Source organism: Mus caroli, unplaced genomic scaffold, assembly GCF_978045245.1.
Source record: "Mus caroli unplaced genomic scaffold, Mus_caroli_1 scaffold_13, whole genome shotgun sequence".
Classification (NCBI taxonomy): domain Eukaryota; kingdom Metazoa; phylum Chordata; class Mammalia; order Rodentia; family Muridae; genus Mus; species Mus caroli.
Window position 1 is genome coordinate 15,904,858 of NW_028227268.1, and position 14,167 is coordinate 15,919,024.

The window sequence follows — 14,167 nt, forward strand, 5'->3', positions numbered from 1 at the left end:
TCACTAACTTAGCAATGATTTCTTTTACAATAGCAATACTCAAAATCAATGAGCAAGACAATATTACACAATGATCTGATTTATTTAACAGAAGCCTTCCTATTTGTGGGGACATCTTACTACCCTACCCAGAGCTGAGGAAGACATGCTTTGGCTTTATGCCAATCCAAGTTTGGAAGTTAACACTGATTAGAAAGATCACAAACCTGGAAGTCTATGGTCCTCACCATCCCACACTAGACAAGGCAAAAAGAAGTACTAAAGGACAGTTACTAATGTTTCAACTACAATGTAAGAGTCACAAACAGTTACTGGAAAGAGGCAAAAAACAGTAAGAGGCCCTACACAACTCATATTACTGGCTTATCACAGTAAACCTAAAATTTGGATAAAAAAAAAAACCTGAGTAAAGTTCTTTTTTAAAAAAATGTCAGTTGATCAAAAGTCCCACGTGCAACATGGGGGAAGGGACTCTGGAGATAGTGTTAATTGGTCACACAGGCAGAAAAGGAGTGAGTCATTCAGTGAAGGCAAGCTCTGACCTGTCCCCAGTATAGACTTTGTGGAGTAAAAATAAAAGATAGAAATACTGCATAGAAACTCACTTGGTCATCTTCCTCTTCAATGTCATCTCGAATACCCCTGGAAAAACAAGCGGAGAAACAAACTTCCCTGCAAATGTTCCACATACCCAGCTCCATACTTACAACAGCTTAGTGTTGAATTCCATACAGTACAGGAACTCTCAACACTAACGTTAACAAAGCAACAATAAGTATACTGTACACGATCCACCCATAATATATGTGTGGCTTAACTCTATGAGCTAAAGTTTCCCTCTTTTTGCAATGAGATGATATGGTACCCTTAGAAACATCAATTACCAACTGACATGAGAGGTAAAATCTAGCTAGGAAGTGGTGGCCCATTCCTTTAATTCCTCAGAGGAATTAAATAGCACCCCAGATGCAAACGTAGGTGGATCTCTTGAGTTAAGAGACCAGCTTGGTCTATAGAGTTCCAGGTCAGCTAAGGGCTACACACAGAAACAGTGTCTTAGGCAGACAGGCAGACAAAACAAACAAAAAAAGTAAAACCTTTCTTGGTGAAGAGAGGTATGGAGGGATACTAAGCTTTGTCAATATATACAACAAACATAACATAGTTGTGTACTACATATTAAAAAGAAAACAAAACCCTCCTGGGTTTGGTGTACAGTTGAAGGAGTATCACAACTTTATTATTCCTGTGACTTCTAGCTCTAGAATAAATTGGTTTTAGTCAAAATCAGTTACCTTGGGGATGGGGAGAGAAAGAAACTACATGAATTCTGTCATGAGTTTGGAATTGAAACTAGTACTTCACATAGAGAATGGAACCACCTCCACTGCTGCATCTCTCAGGCGTCTACGACTATTGCTTACTTCCTACAGTCACTCTTTCCAGTCTCTTTCTAACCAACTTGCAGCGTTTGCTATTCCCAAGGCAACTAGACGGATGCAGCATACAGCAATCATCAAAAGATGGCTGACTCTCCATCTGGCACAGAAACGTTGGGAGGGGCCTGACTTCCAAACAGAGAGAAAAAATGTCTAAAGGTTTAGGAGTGTATTCAGCAGAGGAAGATTTCTTTCCCAGAAAATATAGCACTTAAGTTCAGCATTTGGTGCTACAGAGTAACATCAGATGAAATTAGCTTTTACTCACTTGTAATTTTTATATAGTTTTATTATATAACCATCATAACTTCTAATTACTTATCACATAGGCATTAGTCTATTGTTTTTATGAGAAGAAATCTAAGACAGTGAACCTAAACTGTAGTAACTATACTTCCTTTACCCTCACTATAATTCACTTCCCATTTCTTGGACAACTATTTATAACCAAATACTTATTCTACCAAACAGAATGCCTTTAGTTATTACAAATGCAAAGGCTGTGCCATCTTCATACCTAGAGAAATACTCAAGATACAGAGACAGCTCAAATAAAGATCTTTGTGTACTTTAATGTTCTTTCCTTTATAAGTTTTTAAGAATAGTCTTTGCTATTCTTCAACAATTTCTATGTAACTTTTGTGAGAGTGGAGAAAAAAACTTACTTGACGTTTTTTCTTTCCTTGTCCTTTTCTTCAAGTCTCTTCATGTCTCTAGCAGCCTGATCCTAATGAAATAAAAGGCTACATGGAGTGACTTCACTTTAAAATGCTGCAGGAGAAGTTCATTACAGACAGTTTATATACTGAAACACATTCACCACAGTTTTCCTTATGTGTTCTGACACTTGCATTTCCATATAATCAGTCTTCCAGGAAGCGTTGACAAATATTTTTCAAAACAAATATCCAGTTGTCTTTTGCTATACATAGATTTCACAGTTTTTAATTGTAATACATATGCCACACATACATGTAAGTGCATATACACTTTTAAATGCTTAATTCACCACCAATAAATCTTTGGTGATTTGTCTTAGAAAAGGAAATAACTTGCTATAGATGCCCTGAAATTCAAGCAAATCAGCCTTAAGTATAGCTTGAAGTAGAAGTAGTTGAAACAACAAAACCAAAATCCTGCACTACCACCACAAAACAAAACAAGCCACTCACCCACCCCAAACTGAAAGAACAAACAGACAAAAGCCAAAGGGAAAAATAGATGTATTGAGTTCTGACTCTTATTTTGGAAGGATGGTTCTGAACTTGAAAGTAATTTCCCCTCCACCTTTGCTTTGATCCTGCCCCCACCCCCCCCAATGTCTGGCATTTTTGCTTTTACGAATTAAGGGTGAGGTGGGATAACTAAAAATAGTGATACAGGCTGGTAGGGGCTAGAGATGCTTCTACACATTCTCCAACAAGAATAGCCCTAAAGCCTAGCATAGTGGTACATACCTTTATCTCAGTACTCAGGAGGCAAAAGTAGACAGAACTCTTGAGTTAGAGGCCAGCCTGATCTACATAGTGAGTTCTAGGACAGTTAGGGCTACACAGACTCTGTCTCTCAAAAACAAAACATGGGCTGGAAAGATGGCTCAGCAGTTAAGAGAACTGACTGCTCTTCCAGAGGTCCTGAGTTCAATTCCCAACAACCACATGGTGGCTCAAAACCATCTGTAATGGGGTCCAATGCCCTCTTCTGGTATGTCTGAAGACAGCTGCAGTGTACTCATATAAATAAAAATAAATAAATCTTAAAAAAAATCAAAACACTCATAATAAAAATTACCTAATCATAAATACTAATAAAGTTGAAAATGTGCTATAAAAAAAAACCAGTAAATTAAAACCTTTAGGAATAGAATTAAGTGTATCATTGTTACATTTTCTACACAAGTTCTTATATATTAGAAAAATGACAATTGCAGATCACTGCTCTACACTGATCCTTTGGTTGATACATTTGGAAAGTAATGCTAGGATTACTTTTTTCCAAAGCCCTTCAGCATAAAGAAAATGTGAATTTTTCTTTGTATTTTAGTTTAATAGTGTGTGTTTGCATGTTTGCCTGCATGTATATTTGTATGCCATGTGTGTTGAGTGTTTGTAGAGGGTGAAGGAAACATTGGATCCCCTGGGACTGGAGTTATAGAAGAGCGTGAACTACCAGGTAGGTACTGAGAATCAGACCCAGGTGGTACTCTAGAAGAGGACACAGTGCTCTCAGAACTCTCTCTCTGGCCCTTGTATTTATCTTAAACAAACAAACAAACAAAATCCCCCCAAAACAAAAGTCACTACATATACCATGGCATGACCAGATGTTTTATAAATGAAATGTTTTCATCAAAGAGGAATTATTTTTAAAAGAAACATTATATACTTTTCAAGGGATTGGGTTGATAGGGACACATCTAGGGCTATAAACTGAACACAATACCAACAATATTGGTACGTATAAAACAAATCACTACATTTGCAGGACATATTTTTGGTTTTTTAATTGTTTGTTTTTTGAGTTTCAAAGTTTCTCTGTACAGCCAGGGCCTATCTTGGACTTACTCTGGAACTCAGAAATCCGCCTGCCTCTGTCTCCCGAGTGCTGGGATTAAAGGCGTGCGCCACCACAGCCTGAATAAAAAAAAAATCACTTCTTATATGCAAGTGTGCATGCTATGTGTGTGTGTGCCTAGTGCACACTGAAGGTAGAAAAGGACATCAGATTTCCTAAAACTGGAATTATAGCCACATGGATGCTAGAAGTTGAACCCAGGTCCCCTGGAAAACCAGTAATGTGATCTTACCCACTGAGCCATCTCTCTAGCCTCAAATATTCTTTTAAGCCTATATAAATCTTTCATTAGCACACTGTCTAAAAATAAACCTTCATCAAATTCAAGTCTAAGAAAAGTTCATACATTGTACAAGTTGGCATTTGACATCAGGACTCAGCATCTGACAACTGAGCTCTCTGTACTTAGCTAAATAAATCTCCTAATACTATAGAGATCCAGGAGTGTGTCAGCGGACTCAAAAGAACTTCAGCTATTTAAATGTCAAGCAAAAGAATTTGGCCATTCTCAACTAACTCATTCAAAAGGAGCCATATAAACTTACAAAGCTTTAAATTTAAACCTAAAACCAACAACAAAGCCAAGAGCTGACTTTTCTTATACTTTATCATTAGGATTATCATGAAATAGTGGGGCTGGAGAAACGGCTCTGTGCTCAAGAACGCTGGCTGCTCTGCTCTTCTACAGGTCCTAAGTTCAATTCCCAACACCCATATAAGCTTACAACCATCTGAAATGGGATCCTACCCTCTTCTGGTGTACAGGTATACACGCAGACAAATCTTATATTCAAATACACAAATAAATAAACAAACATTAAAAAAAAAAGAATGAATGAATGAGATTTCTGAGAAATACTGCCCTGTAGCAAATGTCCTCTCTCAAGAGCATGAAAAAAACGTTGTGTATCAAACACTATATATCTTTCATTTTTAAAGCAAATTACTTACTGATTCAATACCTACTACACTGCAAGATACATGTATGCCTTGAATAATTTTATTAAGTTTTGGTGTCTTCTATGGTCTGTTAATTTGAAAAAATGTTAAGGCCAGGCATGTGGCTCATAGCATTCATCCCAGAACTCAGGAGGCAGAGGCTGGAAAAATCACAAGGCCAGCCTGGTCTACATAGTGAGTTCCAGGATGGTCAGGACTAAGTAGACCCCCTTTCTCAAAACAAACACAAACCCTGTAAGCTAGAAGAACTCAGAGACATAAAGAATACAAGGATTAGAGTTGGATTCTGGCTCAACCACTTATGAGGTTTATTTTCTCTAGACAAATAGGTTATTTAAATCAAAAGTGAGAAAGCTAAACATCTAACATATCAAGCTACCAATACACGGATGCTGCCAGGACAAGAAGACTATAGACCTGTGCTGGGCACAGTCTTATGAGGTAAGCCATGACGGTGCTGGAAGAGGTTATTTAGGCTGCTGTGAGAGAACAGGAGTCAGTCAGTCTTAGTTCTGTGCCTGATAAAAGTTGGACATAGACACAAGGAGGTTATGATTTAGTAATGAAACATTCCTAAAAAGGGTCCCAAGTTGGGTTTACTGCCTAGTTGGTGGCACCATAGAGGAAGCTCTGGAAACCTCACCTGATGGACTCTTCTAATTCTATGTATGACGTCCTTTAGGTTTAGCTTCCTTATGAAATAGGATTTAATAAATGCTAGAGTGCATACTACAGTATCCCACTTAAGAATATACTAAAATTCTTATAACAAAATATGTATTTGAGTAACTATGTTCAAACATTGCAATTAACTATTCGTGCCACTCACTGATTATTACCTCTGAAAATACTTAAGAGGGCAAATGGAAATAGCAAAATTCTAAAAACACCAAAAACAAAAACAACCCCCCTCCCAAGGGCTATTTCAATATGCTCACTATTTTAAGGAAACAAGAGCCAACACTTGCCTCCACTTCAGCCATGAATGCCTCTAAGGGGTCATCATCACTGTCAGAGTCTGCGGGCTTGGAATGGAACTGCTGGCGGGTAGGTGAGTTTTCAGCAGGAATGTAAGGTAAATCTACATTGCTGGAGTCTTCTTCTTCATCTTCAAAATACCTAAAAATTAAGACAAACCAGTAATGAGACTAAAACCTTCACTAGCCCACGCTTTCACCCTGGTGTATTACACAATAGGAATTCCCAGCAGCGTTTGTTGGCACATGTCTGTGACCCTCGAACGGAGGAGATCGAGGTAGAAGGATCATGATCATAGCCAGGTAGGGCTACATATCCAGATCCTACTTCAAAACACAAGTCCATCAAACTCCATTTGAATTAAATATAAAACTCTTCAGTTGACTCAAACACCAAAATCATTATGCTCATCTTGTTCAGAACACTAATCAGGAAAAAAACCCACCATTCCTGAATAACAATTTAAGCAAGCACATGAATACTGTATACCTTAATCCAAGCAAATTCAGGGTGGGGGACAAGGACTTCAATCCTGAAAATCATTAGTATTTCACACTGGTTTAATCATCAAGAATTATCACTTACGCATTTTCTTCATCAAAGTTGGCCCGTTTAGATCCAATTTTGTAGAAAGAAGGAAGCTGTGGTGGAGCAGACTTTCCAAATCCAGAAGAAGAGCTGGCTGCCCCAAAGGCACTGTGGGACTGCTGTGGCAGTTTGGCTTCCTCCTTCTTCCCAGCACTGATAGCAAAACCTCCAAAACCAAATCCCCGCTTGGTTCCAGGGCCGCCTTTATTCCAGTTCATGATGCCAATGACTGGTGCTAGGAACAAGATGCACACATATTAATGTGACTTTGTAAACAGCCTCACTAACCCTCATTTTGTTTTCTATGTCTACCCTCAAATCTAAGGTGCTGCTTAGTGGTCCAGTACTTACTTGTCCCACGTGTGGAGGCCCCAGTACCACGTGAAGGCCTGTAACACTGGCCTTCAGATACAATTACAACTTCAACCAAATGACTTTTCTCTTAAAATATTTATTGGAGGGAGTTGTCAAAAATGATCCTAAGACAGTACCTACACTGGGATCTCTAATATAGGATCAAAACTGCAAGACAATCTCCTAACCTTAATCTTTACTATCTTTAGTGTGTGTGAACATAAACGTGTGCTTTGGTACAAATGTGGAGATGAAAGGACTGTCCACATGCTCTGGTCACCTTGTGGGAATTGCAGATCAGAACTTTTTAGGTTTATCATGCGGCTCGCTCACTGGCCCTTCATCCTTGCTTGTTCCTCACCCTACCTCCCTCCTCTTTTTTTTTTTTTTTTGGGGTAGTCTTGGTTGGTCTCAAAGTCAGAGAGCCACCTGCCTCTGGAATACTACAATTAAAGGCATTTGCCACCACCCCTGGCTTAAATATTTATTCCTAAGCATTTACGCGGGTAAATTTCACTAAATACAAATCCAGTTTTAAAAATAGGTAAGGGGGAAGCAGAGGCAGGCAGGATCTCTTTGAGTTAAAGGCCAGCCTGCTCTACAAATCAAGTTCCAGGCCAACTAGGGCTGTTACAGAGAACCTGTCTTAAAAAAACAAAAGCCACAAACAAATGAGAAGGTAAGGAAGAGAAGGCTAGAGAGATGGCTCAGAGGTTAAAAGCACTGGTGCTCTTCCAGAGAACCCAGGTTTGATTTCCAGCACCACGTGGTGGCTCAAAACTGTCACGACACCAGTTACAATACCCTCCTCCGGCTCCACTAGGACCAGGTTTTGTACATGGTATACACACACACACACACACACACACACACACAGGCAAACACTCATACACATTAAACACACACACACAAAACACTTGAATAGGCAAAAGACTTAAATAGATTTCTCTGAAGACAATATATAACTGATCAGTAGATTACATGAAAAGACACCTTGCATCAAAGCCAGGTATGGTAATGCACACATGCAATGTTGGTACTCAAGATGTTACAGTAGAAGGATCTCAAGTACAAGACCAGCTTGGTCTACACAGTATAGGACTGTCTCAAAAATCCTTATACTATAAACAATGAAGGAAATGTAAATCAAAACCACAATGCATACCATTTCATATCAATTAGGATGACTTATTAAAAAACAGTAGGGTATCTCATACTGCCTCAAACAAACAAATGCCCCAGAAAACAGCTTTTTATCAAGATATCTTTGAAAGCAAAGAAATCCCTTGCTCTTGCCAAAGCAGTACTCAGTATTGACAGATGCTCAAAGCCACAAAAATAAAGATCAGCAATCGCTCCCTTTCTGGTTGCCCCCAAGACTGTACTAACCCAAAAGCAACACAAGTATCCTCAGCAAAGTGCTCTCAAGAGAAACACACTCCATCACTGTGCTATCAACCCCCTGCACAGTTGCCAGGAGGAAGACAGAGACAATTTGTTGTATTCACCAAGGCTCATCAGGGCCAAACTGATCAGGCCTGATGGAGAGAAGGTATATCCAGGACTTTATTATGCTGGCAATCACCTCAGTCTAAGGACTGAGGACATAACTCTGGGAGAGAAAGTTCTGGCAAAGACGTAGGGAAACTGGAACCTCTGCGAACTGCTGGTAGAATGTAAAGCCAACCAACAAACAAAAAGGTAACTATGGCAATCAGTATTTTTCTTCCCAAAAAAAAAAAAAAATCAAGCAAGGTCAACAAGATAGATGACTGGGCAAGAGGACTTGCCTCACCTGACGGTCTGAGTTCAACTCCTGGGACCTACATGGTGGAAAGTGAGAACCAAGTCCTCCAAGTTGTATTCTGAACACAAATAAATATATACAGGATTTTTGTTGTTTTTGTTTTATTAACTTCATTGTTAAAAAAAGAAAAGAAAACCCTTGAAAATAAAAACACCACACTCAAACTAACCAGACCCAAATATATTACTTAGTCAACTTATATACAGCTATGACTGGCATTTAAAATGTAAGCTGTAAAGCTTCATATTAAATGTGTGCATTTATCTAATACCAAAACAAACAAAAATCATGACAAAACTGGGGGTGGGGGATCCATGAAACACTACTTGGAATTCTATAAACAAATGTTTTGGGGTTGTTTCTTTTGGTTGTTATTATTGTTAATTAGAAGAACATAGAATTGGCATATAACCCAGAAATTTCACTTATAAATATTCACCTCCCCCAAATGAAAGCAAAGTTCATTCAAGCTCATAGCAACATTAATAGCAAGCAATAGGCAAAAGGTGACATCCACCCCATGTTCACTGACAGATGAATGGTTAAACAAAACATTACATATACACCTTAAACAGAATATCACTTTGGTTTAAAGAGAAGATTCCAGGCAAGTTATACAGTTCAGTGGTATGGCTCTTGACTTAGCACAGGTGAGGCCCCAGACTCATCCCAAGTACTGGAAAAAAAGAATCCCTTTAAAAACTAAAACACCTAATTTCGTAAACAAACAAAAACCCAAACAACCCCATACAGCAGACTCAATTCAAGCTGGATACTGGTGAGCTCCCCTGTCTCACTCTGATCACCACCCACTCTCTGACATGCGCTCCCCAACTCCATATGGAATAGATGCTCTTCTCTCCATCTTTACTCTACCACTGCAACTCTCCAACAAGACTGACAGTCATCAAGCCCCCACATAATTACTAGAGTGATCATTATAGCAAAATACATGGCTTGCTTGTTTTGTGTCAGGCAATTGTTTTTTAGGCTCAGAGGATACAAGCATGGAATCAGAAAGCCCTCAGGGAATTCAATGTGGTCAGAGATGGGGAGGGAGTGAAGGAATGACATTATTCTATTTTAGATCGTAAAAATACCATGAAATGAAAGCAAGCAGGACGAGGAGGTGAGGTACTGCAGACAAGTCAAGGACTCACTGAGCTAAGTATATTACTCAACAGGGCAAAAGTTCTACTTCTCTGCCTCAACAATGTCTGTTGTCCTGGAAAAGTCATGTGACTCAGATCTAGACGCTGCATCTACAACTAGCTAACATTCCATAATTTATAAAAAATGAAGTATAAAATCAAAATGAAAAGTATAAAATGAAGTAAGAATGAGACAAAACTGAAAACAAAATGAATTTCTACTTCCTTTGGCTGAACAGCACTGTGTCTGTTAATACTGTGTAATCAAGGAAAGTCACAACAAAGAACAGAGCTCCTGAAGTACACACACTCAGCAAAACCATCTTCAAAATAACAATTTATGCTTCTGTCACTCCCTTCAATTTAACTGCTCTCCAGTTAGTCAGACTAGAATTAGGTGTTGCATTGTGGCAGTAAATAACTTTAACCACCCATATTGCCCAGGGTTCCAAAGAAAATCAAGCAGTCTGATGGAGTTCTTACCTCTACTTGGGTTCTCTCACACAAAATCTGTTATTGACATTGACCTATCAAGGTCCTTCTTACCTGTACAGCTCACTGGAATAACAATTCTAGAACATCAACACAAATATGATTTGTCTAGATTCATGTTAAATCCCTTCTCTGGTCTTTAAACACCTGACACTATGTTATTTCTTAAACACTATACATTTCATGACTGAGTATTTACCTTCACTCTCTTCGGTCTTTAAGAGCAGATACTCATTATTCATGCTTTACATACAAGAGTTTTAAAGAGGTGCTACCCTTGGATGAGAATAACTGAAGATGTTATGAAGGACAGCTTGGTATCCAGGCACCAAAATGTGATGGCTCAGTTAGAAATTTTAACAGGATTGAAAAAGAATACCAGTTAGCTATATTCAAACTCTAATTCTGCCACTAATAGCATGAATCTTAAAGATGTTATTAGCAGATTTTCCACTTGCAAAATGGTGAGACTATCATACACCTTACTACTAGGTTTTTACTCCAAAATCATGGGGAACAAATGTGTAGTGACCCATGCTTCAGCATTCAAGAGGCTGACAGCGAGGATCCTGTGTGTTAAAGACTAACCTGGGCTACAAAGTGAGCTCTAGATCAACATGACCTAAAGAGTGAGACTCTGTACCAAATTCAATAAGTAAAACTCAAATACATTGAGTGAAGTATGGAGACACAGTGCAACCCACACTACAGGCATAGTCATCATCTCTCCAGAAAGCAATCTCCCCAATGATAATCTCAGATCTCTTAACTCAGATTCACATGCAAGTGTCAAGCACCACTTACCATATCAAGATCACTGAGTAGAGTGGGGTGAGCAGCTTCATAAGAGAGCTACAATGACAGTTGTTAGTATCTACTCTACTTAATAACCTGCCGAGTAAGAACATCTTAAAAACTATAGAGCCAGTTAGTTCTTTAATGGCCTAATAGGAAATTAAAACAGAATAAAAAATAGCTATATTCAAACTATAATTTTGTCACTTTCTTTAATGTAAGGCAAAGCTGTCAAATACCCAACACTTTCATCACATTCCAAATCTAATAAAATGCGAGTGAGGGGAGTGGTCAGAGTGGTCTGAAAAGCACCCCTCTCCTATCAGTTTTAACAAAGCCAAGGACAACTTGGAGCTATGAAACTGACAGAACACAAAGTTAAGTATAATTTCAAAGACCACATTATATTATCACAACCTACATTACAGTGAATGGAACTGAATTACAATGTAAGTCAGATTTAGCACTCCTCTGCTCAGACAGCCACATTTCATGCAGAATGAGGACAAAATCTTCAAAACCGTCTACAAGGCCCTAGCTGCTTTGTTTTCCTTTCTTCCTTTACAGTCTCATCCGTCATCTCATCTTCATCCTCATCTTCGCATTCCTTCATTTGCCAAATGCTACAAACACACTGCTCCTCTAACAGGCCCAGCTTTGTCCCCTTCAAGGCCTTCATGATTGCTGTCCCCCTGCTCAGAACGTTTCTTTCTCCAGATATCTCCGTGGTTAGATGCTCTCACCATTTTCTAGCTTGCTTAAATATCTGTTAGCATACCAGAAAGGGCTTTCCCTGACTACTCTCTTGCAGCTTCTCCCAAGCCTCCTTTGCTGGTACAGACCACCCTTTAACATAAAGCATCACACACATCTGTCTCTCCTTCTTCATTAGAAAGTTTCATAAATGGACTGGTAAAATGGTTCTACAGATTAATTGCCTGACCAGAGTTTCATCCTGAGGACCTACATAGTGGAAGGAGAAAACCAACTCCCAGAGGTTGGCCTCTAACCTCTACAGGAGGGCATGATAAACATACATAAAGACTGGTGGCTCGCACCTTTGATCCCAGCACTTGGGAGGCAGAGGCAGGCGGATTTCTGAGTTCCAGGCCAGCCTGGTCTACAGAGTGAGTTCCAGGACAACAAGAGCTACACAGAGAAGCCCTGTCTTGAAAAAACAAAAACAAACAAACAAACAAACAAAAGAAATACGTCCAAAAAATGTATATAAAGAGTTTCATGAGTGCAGTGGTCATAGATTTAACACTTAAGCAATTCAAGAGAGAACAGGCACAGAGGCAAGGCAATAACAATTTTTTTTTAATGAATCACTGCAATTCTCCTTCTAGGTAAAGGAAATTAACATTTTCGCCCCTGGAAGAATAAATTTTTATATCAGACTTACTGCTCACTTCCCACCTGTCAGAACAGGATTGGACTCTACAAAGTTTTAACGAATTAAGACATAACCCCACCACTACCACCACTACCCCCCACCGCCGCCAGGTGGTGGCGCACGCCTTTAATCCCAGCACTTGGGAGGCAGAGACAGGTGGATCTCTGAGTTCGAGGCCAGCCTGGTTTACAGAGTGAGTTCCAGGACAGCCAGGGTTACAGAGAAACCCTGTCTCGAAGGGAAAAAAAAAAAAAAAAAAAGACATAACCCCCGCTGTTCAGGTGTGTGTAGGAGACAATACAGAAATAACACTTGCAAATAGTAACAACAACAACAACACAGTAGGAAAACCACAGCCTAAAGGGGTAGGGGTAAAAAGGGAAAAGCTAAGATGACAGAAAAGCTTATATAAAACTTGACTAGTATAATTTTTTCCTTACGATTCTGGTACGCGTTCTCAATTCATATATATTATTTAAATCAGATAGGCTCAAGTAGGCCGCAAAAAGTTTGTAACTATGGTGATGATGTTAATCATGATCTACTCAAGGTTTCACAAAGATCAATGACTATCACAGCCTTCTAATCTGTCAACTTCCGCTACCGAGACCCTCCCCGCCTCCATTTGTGGGTCCGCAATCCCCAACAGCTACCTACAAGGATCAACACACCTCCACTGGCTCTCACAGCTTCAGAGCCCAGCACCCTGAAAAATCCCTTCCTGGAGCCCATCAAGCACCGCCTCCGGAAAGCCGCCAAGTGGGCCTCGTTCAGACGTGCGAGGAGCAGAGCCGTGGGAAGGCAACGTAGCTCCAGAGGGCCACCTCGGGGCTCCAGATCGCGTACCCATCCCTGCCCGGACTCCCGCAGCCACCCGGGTCCCCAGGCTCCCCCGATTCTTTGTTAAGTGAGGCCGAGGTTCCTCCGCCCTCGCCAGGCCCCAGTTACCTCTCGTGTCCCCGGGGCTAGCGGCGCCGCGTCTGGCGAGCCCTTCGCCCAAACCTGCTGCCGCGGCTGCAGACGCAGTTGCTACTCCAGTCGGCGCGAAAGAACCCCCGCGGCCCTGCGTACGCGCGGTGCGGGACCGCGTCCAGCCGCGCTCTTCCTCCGCCCCCTTCGCCGCCGCCTCACGGCCCGTTGCTGACTGGGGGTGGGGTGGGGGGAGCGTCTGACATGCGCGCTAAGTAGGGCGCGAGCCGAAGGGTGGGGCTGGGGCTACGGCTGCCGAAAGGCGCCAATTAGGGCCGCCCTTCCGATTCCGGAACGCAACATAAATACGTCACACACCCCCGGACAGGAATCTGTTCCTGGGTGAAGATTGTGTCTGGGTCGTGTAGTGAGGGAACTGCAATGAAGAGAGCCGCGGCGATGGGGAACCGCCCAAAAAACTCAAGGTAATAAGGTGTTGATTGGAAACTTCATTTACATAAGAATGTCGACCCTCCCTTAGCTCTCGTCCCTTGCCAAAAAACGAAAACAACACAAAAAACCCACGATTCGGGCAACATTTCCCTTCATGCCTCTGTCCACATGGTCCCATAGACTATGGCCACCTTTAGCTTCCGGAGCATCCGATCAAAGTGACGTCAACCCGACGGACGGAACCCTACGGGAGAAACGCAGCCTCCGCTAG

At 40.7% G+C, this 14,167-nt stretch overlaps 1 protein-coding gene across 1 annotated transcript in view; it reads right to left on the reverse strand.

Moving 5' to 3' along the window:
• Ddx42 (DEAD-box helicase 42) overlaps nt 1-13,689 on the reverse strand; it is a 31,363-nt gene extending 17,674 nt beyond the window's left edge. The window contains exons 1-5 of the mRNA XM_021177866.2: nt 13,483-13,689; nt 6,537-6,774; nt 5,942-6,092; nt 2,105-2,166; nt 606-642 (exon numbers count right to left, since the gene is read on the reverse strand). Coding sequence (XP_021033525.1) covers nt 606-642; nt 2,105-2,166; nt 5,942-6,092; nt 6,537-6,757 — 471 coding nt within the window. The 5' untranslated portion in view covers nt 6,758-6,774; nt 13,483-13,689. The remainder of the gene's footprint in view (nt 1-605; nt 643-2,104; nt 2,167-5,941; nt 6,093-6,536; nt 6,775-13,482) is intronic.
• Nucleotides 13,690-14,167: the final 478 nt, after the last annotated feature.